At 35.7% G+C, this 10,249-nt stretch overlaps 1 protein-coding gene across 1 annotated transcript in view; it reads left to right on the top strand.

Annotated features, from left to right (window-relative positions):
- The window catches only part of LOC145268837 (membrane-bound transcription factor site-1 protease-like), a 171,063-nt gene extending 161,881 nt beyond the window's left edge, over nt 1–9,182 (top strand). The window contains exons 28-30 of the mRNA XM_080124504.1: nt 3,622–3,744; nt 6,655–6,781; nt 8,434–9,182. Coding sequence (XP_079980630.1) covers nt 3,622–3,744; nt 6,655–6,781; nt 8,434–8,749 — 566 coding nt within the window. The 3' untranslated portion in view covers nt 8,750–9,182. The remainder of the gene's footprint in view (nt 1–3,621; nt 3,745–6,654; nt 6,782–8,433) is intronic.
- The last annotated feature ends 1,067 nt before the right edge of the window (nt 9,183–10,249 follow it).

The following is a 10,249-nucleotide window of genomic DNA, read 5'->3' as shown; positions in this document are numbered from 1 at the left end:
TTAAAATAAATACAGAATGTTATTGAAAATAAGGAATGTGGAATTGCCATTGTTTAGCTCACACAAAATAGTTAGATATCTGTTTATTGAAAAAGGAATGTAATGATGTAATTTTGTTTTTTATGAAAATTAAAATAAGGAATTTAAAAACGGACAATGGAAAATGTTATTTGTAAAGTGGGTTACGAAAATTAGGTTAGAGGGTCAGCTTTGTAAGAAACATGTGAATAACAATGCATGCGTAAACACGGAGGCATGTCGAGCCATGTGTTTCATATGCACGTGCTTGGTCATGCAGTGGCGTCATGAGTTATGAATTTAGTTAGATAAGTGAGAATCAGAATCAGTCAGAAGTTTAAAGGGGAATCAGATCAGATCAGAGAAGCAGAGAGGTTCAGACCGATTCTCAGTTAGAGTCAAGGCACCCTCTGGGAAGCGAGAGGGTTTAGAAATAACCATGTAGCAACTTTGAATCCCTGAAATACAGAATCATTTCCGACCGGTCGAAGAACAAATGATCATGTTTTTTACAACTGCCGTCTTTCTGTGTTCATCATTACAACGAGAAAGGTAACATGTTTATATTATATGTACAACTGTCAAACGTAAATGTCAAACGCACTCTCGGTCTATCTGTCAGGATATTCATAAATCTCCTCTCATTGAATTACAGGCTCGTCTCTCTTGTAGTAACATGTACACTGTCTATTATATATATACAGAACTGTCTCTCTCTTTATATGTACTCTGTTTATGTCTCTAATATGCTCTCTCCACAAACATGAACATCCTAAGGCATACAAACACTCAACAACATGATCACACACATGAAACACTAAGACTCTTACTAACCCGAACAACAACAACAACAACAACAACAACAAATATGTCGTCAACCCTTCAAATAAGAACAACGTAACATACTCTCATATTCGGCACTTTTCAAAAATAACCCTCACAATATAATACAATTCTGCCAAATTTTTATTGTTTACAAATTCCATTATTGTTAAATGTTTACTATTTTTCTTTTGATTAATTTTAGAAGAGTTTTTGATTGGTAGCTAATCTGTATAAGTCCTGAACTGTGAAAGTTTGGTGACGAAGAGCAAGATTCCTTTTTGGGTGGCCACTCTAAAATACCCAACATGTTTCATTGAGTGATTTTGGTTTCTGATTGGTTGCTACCAGAGCATAGCTCCATTTGATTGGCCAATTCCTATTTGCCAGTGTCTATGAGTAGAACTTTCCAATTTTCTTTAAGCATGCCCTAATATTAATTATATTAAAAAACTGTTCCAACATTTCAAAATACAACCGCTGAGATACAACGCGCGGCTCTTTACAGACTTTTTTTTCTCCAACTTTACAATATGGCAAAGAAAAAAAGAAAAAAAAAAGAAAAACATACTGAGGATGGAGTTTAGCTCTGAAATATATTTATGTTATAAATTTCAAACAAGTAAAATATTTGTTTATTTTCCTAATATTACGTTGTGATTTGGCTTTCAAGCGCACTTGATGCATATTTTATTTTCAAATTAAATCAACATTTCTACATGGAACCTCACACCCTTGACAATATATATAATCACTGAGGAAGGCCGAAGGATCGGTTGAAAATTATGTGCTTTTTAAAGAAACATTCTTGACTTTTTGTATTCCTACACATCAACACGTAGGAAATAAATACAGAAAAGATATATGCATTTTTCGTATTGATTTTTTTAGTTTTCTCCCACTGCAAGAGCTGTAACACGAGGTGCCTGAGCAGCCCCGTCTGTATTCCTCGATGAGAACGCCTTGGGCGATTAGCTATTAAAATAAATCCCTTTCTCAAAGAGAGAGAAAGAAAGAGGAGGCAAAGCCTTGGAGGGTGGACCTCCTAGAACTGCACAACATTTCAAAATATAACCGCTAGAAACAACACACGGCTCTTTACAGACATCTCTCCAAATTTACAACATGGCAAGAAAGAAGAAAAGAAAAAAAAAGAAACAAAACAACAGACTGAAGATGGAGTATACCTCTGAAATATATTTGTGATAAATTTCAAACAAGTAAAATATTTGTTTATTTTCCTAATATTACGTTGTGATTTGGCTTTCAAGCGCACTTGATGCGTATTTTATTTTCAAAACTATTTTATTCTCAAATACCTCAACCTTAAATGTGAAAATTTGCATATGTGTCTAGCTAACCTACTTGCAAGCCAATTGTAGGGCTCCAATCTGTTTCATTTAGATTGTGATGACCAAGTTTGATCACAATTAGTTGTAAGAAGTTTCTCAATTTCCTCCCCTGCTACTAATAAATAAATATGATAAATTTTATTTTTTACTTGTAATTATTTATCTACTGGATTATTTTTCATAATTTTTTAAATTCATGTTTTCACCTGAAATGTGTTGGTTTAAAACCTCACTAATGCAAAAAGCACTAAATTAAAAGCAAACAAAAAAACAAACTCTTTTTAACCCCAAACAAGACATGTTGCCACTTGGATGTAAGAGGGAGTTATTTTAGATCATGTTTACAGCAGGGGACTATGTGGGGAGTTCAGCAGCTAGATGCCTGTTAACATTACATTTAAACTTCTGCTGGTTAGTACAGTTTTAGAAGCAGGAAACAGGGAGGGAACTCCGAAGCCTATCAGATCCAAGAAAAGAAACTATTAGAGTGAAAGGCTTTCCGTCATCTAGGGACCTCAAAAGTGAAGGGGTGAGTTTCCAAACGATACCGATCTCGTGAAAATCTGTCGGCTCTGTCAAAAGTTTTAGACAGATATACAAACATACTGTAAGAAATTTCTTTCCCACACAACTCCCTCCCTGCAGAAGCAAATGAATTCCACAAACAAAAGCCATACCTTTAAAATAAAAATTTATTCACAAATAACAGCAATGAAAGTTCTTTGGTTCTGGTATAGTCCTTTTGCAAAATGGTGGCCCGATTTGCTTCCATACGCATGGAGCCTTTAGTTCGAATTCCTATTGTTGGAATGTTAGTTGGTTGTTCCTTTGGAAGGATCCATGAATGTTAATGGTAAATTCGGCGGGAAGGATGGCGCCTATAATTAGGCATAATGTGAGCCCTTTGGGACTCAAGAAGAATTGAGATAAGATCCAATATTTGGATAATAACATGCCGAACAATTGTAGAATGTCCTCCTTGATTTGAATAGATTCAGCAAAATAAGTTGTCTCTGCTTGTAGAGATGTGTCCTTCATTCGCAGACTGGTGTCCATGAAGGAATTGTCTTGGCTCCCTAGAGAGAGAACCGCTGTTGAGTCTATCCCGTTCCGTGTTTTTTCTTAGATTGAAAAATAAACGCATGAATACAAAAATGGTGTCAAGTCAAATCACCTGACACATCCAAATTGAAACCAATCACAGACTGGCTACTAGAGCTGTATGGCCGGCCTAAAAGAAAGATGGCCGGTGTATGTGGAATTTCTCACATGGTCAGGTGATTTGGAAATCATAAGTTCATAAGTTCAACAGAAGAGATTGAAAAAAAAAAAAAAAAAATTAAGCTAAATCATGGGATATAACTTTCTATCAAAGGAGAGCACTCTTCACACCATTATTTCTTATATATATATATATTTTTTTTTTCAGATTGTTTTTGGCTCCTGAATGCATTACTTGAGTATACTGCTCACAAAACACTGCCAACAATCTTTCACGGTCATGGGAAACACACGACTTGGCCATCTGCTAATCTCCCCGAACGAATGGAAGGTTTGTATATGAAAAAAACAGATTTTTTTTTATTTTTTGAATTGAATTTTTAATCTTAAACTTTTTTGATATTTTGTTGTTTTTTTTTAAAATTTTTTTGGTCCTCTTAAATAATCAATCTTAAACCCTTATCCTTGAGTGATCCTGAGTCACATTCTAGTATCCCCCTAGCGAGTGCAACCATGGCATGATTAGGATAACTTTGCTGGCGGAACATTTGTCTCCTGGTAGGGTCACCCAAGCCAGACAGGTTGAAGGGTAGAGATAAGACTAAGATCACTCACTGGTCCTCCAGATTAAAATAGGGCCAACAACCCAATTTTGTAAAAGAAAGAAAGTCACGGAAACCGCAACAACAACATCTAACATAGGGTCATCCATTATGTTACGATCACTCCGTAGTTGAAAAAGTTGATTTATTTTTAAAAAAAATTATCTGCATTGAATTAGCTTCTTAAACTTAGATTTTCAATGTAAATTTAAATAACCCTTTTATCATGGAGACAAAAAGAAACCGTAATATATAATGGACCCTCCGTCGATTTCAACATATGAGCTCCGCCACAGCAGTTGGAAATCCACACAGATGATTTGTTGATAGTGGTAAAGGCTTTGTGCAGAACCAACCACAATTTTTGGTACAACTGCTATTCTTAGTCGGTGGAATTGGCTGCTACAAGATAGAGCAAACAGTAGACCGGTTTTACAGCAGTTTTTCCTTCTCCTAGATGCTTGTCTTAACGAAGCCTGGGTCTGCATCTCTCCCAGTGAATTAAACACGACCCCAGAAACCTGAAAATTTCTATGTCTTGACGTACTACATATAGTGCCTACCTTTCTTAAATGGTCGGTGATCTGATGAGATCTGGTGTGTCGACATGATTGTGCTGTACATATATATATATATATATATATATATATATATATATATATGTGTGAAATTGTCTGTGTGTGTGTACATTTCTTTACCAAACTACTCTGTCAATTTTCGATCGAGAGACTCGAGATTTGACATAAAGGGGTATTGAGATTTGAGAAAATCTTTTTAATTGGTTTTCAACCAGAAATTTGGCTGTCAAAGGATCAAAGTTCAACAATTTGACCTTTGCAATCTCTACCAAACTCCTCTGCCAATTTTGAAGTTTTAGATGTAGGGTACTTGGACATGGATCAAACTTTTTAATTTGGTTGGAGCCTAAAGCAATAAAGATTAAGGGATCAAAATTGGTGCCAAAGTTTAAAAGATTTGACCTCTGCGGTCTCTGCTAAATTACTTGGTCAATTTTTGGTCTATACATTTGAAATTTTACATAAAGTGTATTCAGACATAGGGCAAGCTTTTTCATCGGTTTTTGACCTTTGCAGTCTCTAGCAAACTATGCAGCCAATTTTGGGTCTGAACATTTGAAATTTTACATAAAGTGTATTCAGGCATGCAGCAAGCTTTTTAATCCGTTTTTGGGCGAAAATTTGGCTGCCAAGAGGTCAAAGTTGAAAGAGTTGATCTTTGCAGGCTCTACCAAACTCCTCTGCCAATGATGATTAAACCTTTATTTACGAACATATAGTGAAAAGCAATAGTTTCAAATACAGTGAGTACATTTTTAGACATGACAGGCATTCCAAATGTAATGCTTCCTATGTTCTTTGGCTCGCCCAAATGGATCAGAGGGCATTATATTGTTATGATGACTGAAGTTATGCATTCATGACTTCAAAGTTTCATCTTTCTGTTGTAGATATTGACATTGTGTGACTAAGAAGGCAACTCCTGTCATAGACGTGTGTCAGAAGCAGAGATGTGTTATTGAATTCCTGGCAAAAGTGCATTAAGGATGGTGTTTGCTGTGTAAAAAAAAAAAAAAAAATTTGGAGCACAAAAACTTGCTTGTTTTAATGTAAAAAAAAAAAAGAAAGAAAAAAAAATAGGAGGCTTTACTTTTGGAGCAACTGTTGTATGACAAAGCATGCTCCGGACGCCCATGCACAGCCGTCATTCAGCGCAGGCAAAAGTATTGAGAATGGTAGGCATTATGCAGACTTTGTAGCTCTTCAACTTCTTGAGTCAACAAAAAAAAAAGAAAAAAAAGAAAAAAAAAAAATGGGGCTTTACTTGAAAAATTTTTATTTTTATTTTTATTGCATTTTCATCCCAAACCTACTATCAGTGACATAATTTGCAGGGATACTATGTAGGGAGTTGAGCAGCAAGATGTCTGTTTACATTACATTTGAACTTGTACATGTCAATACAGTCAAGGAAGCAGGGACCAGAAAGGGAATTCCAAAGTCTAGCAATTCTGGGAAAGAAACTATTAGAATAGAAGGCTTTCGGCATCTCGGGGATATCCACTGTGTAGAGGTGGGATTTTGCTGATTGTCAGGTTTGTCGGGGTATTTACGTTGAGGGGGTACAAGGGTTTGTAGTTCGTTGGAGCATATACCATTAAAATATTTGTAAAACAGGCAGGGGATGCAACATTTCATTGATGGGACAGTGGCTGAAGCCTAGCTGACAGTTCGGGACCTATTAGGTTGGCGACCCTCTTTTGAACCTCGTCTAGGAGTGAGAGTAGTAGCAGATGCACTACCCCAAACGTGACAACAATGTTCCATACATGGACGAATGGTGGGCTTTAGAGGTACAGGATACTTGCAAGCGTAAGCACGGTAGAGAAATCCCACCTTTCTTGGAGCAGCCATGGCAATACCCTCAATGTATCAGTTCCAATTCATGTTCCCTGAACGTTAAACCCTCGTATATGAGATGGAGACATTTTCAATGTTGCTGTCAATTTTTTTTTTTTATTATTATTATTATACTAGAATTGAAATATTGCAAAGGTGTTTTTATTTATTTATTTTTTTCTTCAATTCCACGATTGATTTTGTTTTCTTATCTTCTCACAGGGAATCATCTTCATCGTTATTCCAAGGTCCTTGAAGGTCACCTTGGCAACCCCAAATCTCGACCTCTACCGCCGTGTCCACACCAGAGTTGGGCGTCTCCTCATCCGCTCAACGTATCTGCTCCCTCGTGAGTTTCGTCCTTCACTTATTTTTGTTCCTTGCAATTCCGTCGCATGGCATTTTTAAACACGAGAAATTACAGTATTTTTGATGAAATCGCTCAAACATTTCCTGGATGTGAGTTCTTAGTCTTTTTATCCGACCCCTCCCCCCCTAAAAAAAAACAAAAAAAAACTGATTTTCTCTCTTATAGGAGTTCTCTCTGAAAACTGGAAATGTTAATTTTTGCTGTGATGGTTAAGACTTTAAACGATTCATGCAGGGGATATGAGAGATGATTTTTTGGTATTTATGCCGTATAAGGTTCGTGCTATCATCGGAAGTTGGATGACTTTTTTGGTATTTAGAGAATGTGCTATTGTCGAAATTATCCAGGTGGTTTATGGAAAAAGCCAGAAGCTTCCGAAATACTGAGTACCTTAACGCTAATACAAAAAAATCATAAAGCATTTTGCTTGACGAAAGTCTCCTGTTTTTTAATCTAATTATTTTTAATGTGAAATCATTTATATCGGTGAGAAAAAGTCCATCGATGACGTCCTACGAACACAATTTCGGAATAGGATCATCAGCAACTGTCGGGGGACTTTGCTTTAAGAAAGCCATAAAAGATTTTTTTTTTTTTTATATTGTAGAAAATAAATAAAAAAAAATTTTGCTATTGGTAATTTGTTATTCAAAAAAAAAAAATATATTTATTCATGAAACTTTATTTACAATGTTTTTCTTTTTTTTTATTTGAATTTTGATTTTCTAAAAGTTTCATAAATATCGTCTAATAATTCATTTATTTTGTTTTTATTTTTCAATTAATTTTTCTCTGAATTACTGTGACGTCTAAGGCGTTAAACGATTTATGCAGGATGTAGAGGATAGTAATTGTCTGTATTTTTGAGATGAGATCAACCATCTCAATAAATAAAGGATGTAGAGGAGTTAGATGAATTTTTGGTACGTAAGTCGTGTTCAAGTCGTGTTCTGCCTGGTCCATCACTGCTCATCATTCACAATCCCATTCACGCTGTTTGCGTTTGAGGTATTGCCACAGCTTTCTTTGCAGTTCTACAGACAGTAGGTTGCAGTTTCTTTCTGTCTGAGCAGTGCACATACGGGGTGATTGTCCTGATCATTGTATCCAAAGGGATCTTCTGCCCGGCACAATGGCATATGAAACCAGGAACAGAATCATTAGTTTCGTATTACATCAATCACCTGATTTCCGTGACCTCACGTTACCCTGATTGGAGGGAGGCTGAAGTGGGTACTCGACTTTGCCCAGGGTTCTCCCACAGACTAGCGGAAAGAAGGAGGCACCTAACTTTTCCTTTGACAGTAGTGCTGTCCGGCCACCCTATGCAACGGTCACCTATCTAGTATTAGCTAGGCTTATTGTTACTTAACTTCAGTGTCATCTGAATATTTATCTTGATTTAAGCATGAAAAACACCCGTTTTTTTTTTTTTTCAAGCCAAGTTCCCCAACTGTTGTTGACACCCCTTTCAGCTATTTAGGACGCCCCCCCCCAACCATTATGTGTAACCCTTTCTTGTTTAGTTACCATGGTCTTCTTTGGCTGCATAACCATTGACCACTTTCATTTAAGTACAAACATCTTCGTTTCAATATCATTTAATATTGAATTGAAATTTTTATTTTCAGAAACCTTTTCCAGCACCAGAAGCTACTCTCTGTTGACATCAACCCGCCTGTGGCTCCAGCTGGTTGGCGTAACATCCCCCATCTCCCAATGAAGATTGCCGACAAGGTCGTTCCGGCGATCGAGACACACAGAATGGACTTTGGATCGTCGTATGACGGCCTCGGCTTACTTCCTCTTTTCGCCCTCGTCACAACTTTACTTGTCCTTCTGTTTTTTGTCAACCAATATTGGCGGCACAAACCACGACCAAAGAAGAAAAAATCCCGGGGCCGCAAAGTTCAGCATGTTCTCACGGGCAGAGTCCCCAGTGTGTGATGCTGATGGTTGATGAAGTATTTGTAGTATTACTACAACCACAGCCACCATCCCTTGTAGCCGATGACTGGACCTCTCGCAGCCAGTGGTCAGTTGTTAATGGACTACTTAATTAAAAAAAAAAAAAACAATTAAAATTAAACACACTCACTAAAATAAAAATAAAAAATACTAAAACAATTTTAAAAAATAAAAGTTAAAAAAACTGAAATATTTCAAGAAATGAAAACTTAAACAACAACAAAAAATATAGAGCAATTAAAAAAAAAAAAAGGTACTGGTGTATATTGCAAACCAGACGTATCTCCGCGTTCGTTAGGCTTTGGCCGGAACATGATGTCAGCAGTCGGATTACGTTGAGCATCGCCGATAAAATAAAAAATAAAAGAAATGTAAAATGTAGAAACCAAAAAAAAAACAAAAAACAAAACAACCTACCGTAATTTAGTGTTTTTTTTTTTTTTTTTTTTTTTTTTTTTTTAATAATTGTTGAGAAAAGGTTAAAGAAGCAAAAATTAATTTTGGGAGGGGGGACAGATAATTTTAAGGAAATGTTTTAAAAAAAAAATAGTTCAAAGATAATTTTTTTTTTTGGGGGGGGGGTTTATACAAATATATTATGCTTTTTTTTTTTTTTTAAGTTTTTTTGTCAAAGAAAACTGAAAACAAAATTGTTTTTTACTAAGTATTATTTTTTTTAAGTACATTTTGTAAAAAGATTTTTTTTTTTTTTCTGGTTTAAAATTGGAAGAGAACGTTTTAAAGATTCATTATGTTGGTGTACTGTCCATGATTTGCATGTAACAACTGTTTTTTCTCTTTTTTTTTTTCTCCTCTTCCAATATTTATCTAAAAATCGTCTGCTAGCTGTTCGTGTGCCGGTGCCTCGTTGTTATTCAGTGCTCCACGTTATGATTGACTGATTGGCATGTTATGAGAGACAGCTGTTGCTTGGCATAATCCGACTGTTGATGTCATGTTCCGGCCAAAGGCGAGCGAATGCTGAAATACGATGAAAGATTTTTGGTTCTTATTTAGTATTCAACCCAATTAATAAAAAAAATATGCAGAAAAATCTTTATGATGCATGTATCTGTCACAGAACAGAAATATCATATTCCAAAAATCGCGTAAATTAATCAAGTAGCTTTACTTTTAAAAAAGTCATTTGTAAATGATTTAAATTGGTTAATGTGAAATCGTTAGCATTAAAAGCTAGAACTATTGTCAACTTACCTGCGCTTGTTTTTTTTTTTTTTTTTTTTCTTTCAAAATAGTGATGCGAGACAGTCCCTCTTTGCTTACTCATAAAAATTTGATTTTCTTATTCATATTACTTGGATTCATCGGATTACTGTTCTCATTTTGAGTGTCATTTTCACAACATTTCGGTCGATCAAACCTTCGACCTTCTACAGGTGTATCTTGTCGAACTTGGGAATGTTTCTGTCGGGAATTTGGACGGAATTTCGAACAAAACCCTTTATTTACTTCACGGAT

The sequence above is a fragment of the Euprymna scolopes genome, chromosome 44 (genome assembly GCF_053919585.1).
Source record: "Euprymna scolopes isolate OS-2025 chromosome 44, ASM5391958v1, whole genome shotgun sequence".
Classification (NCBI taxonomy): Eukaryota; Metazoa; Mollusca; class Cephalopoda; order Sepiida; family Sepiolidae; genus Euprymna; species Euprymna scolopes.
This window is presented reverse-complemented; position numbering and strand designations above follow the sequence as displayed.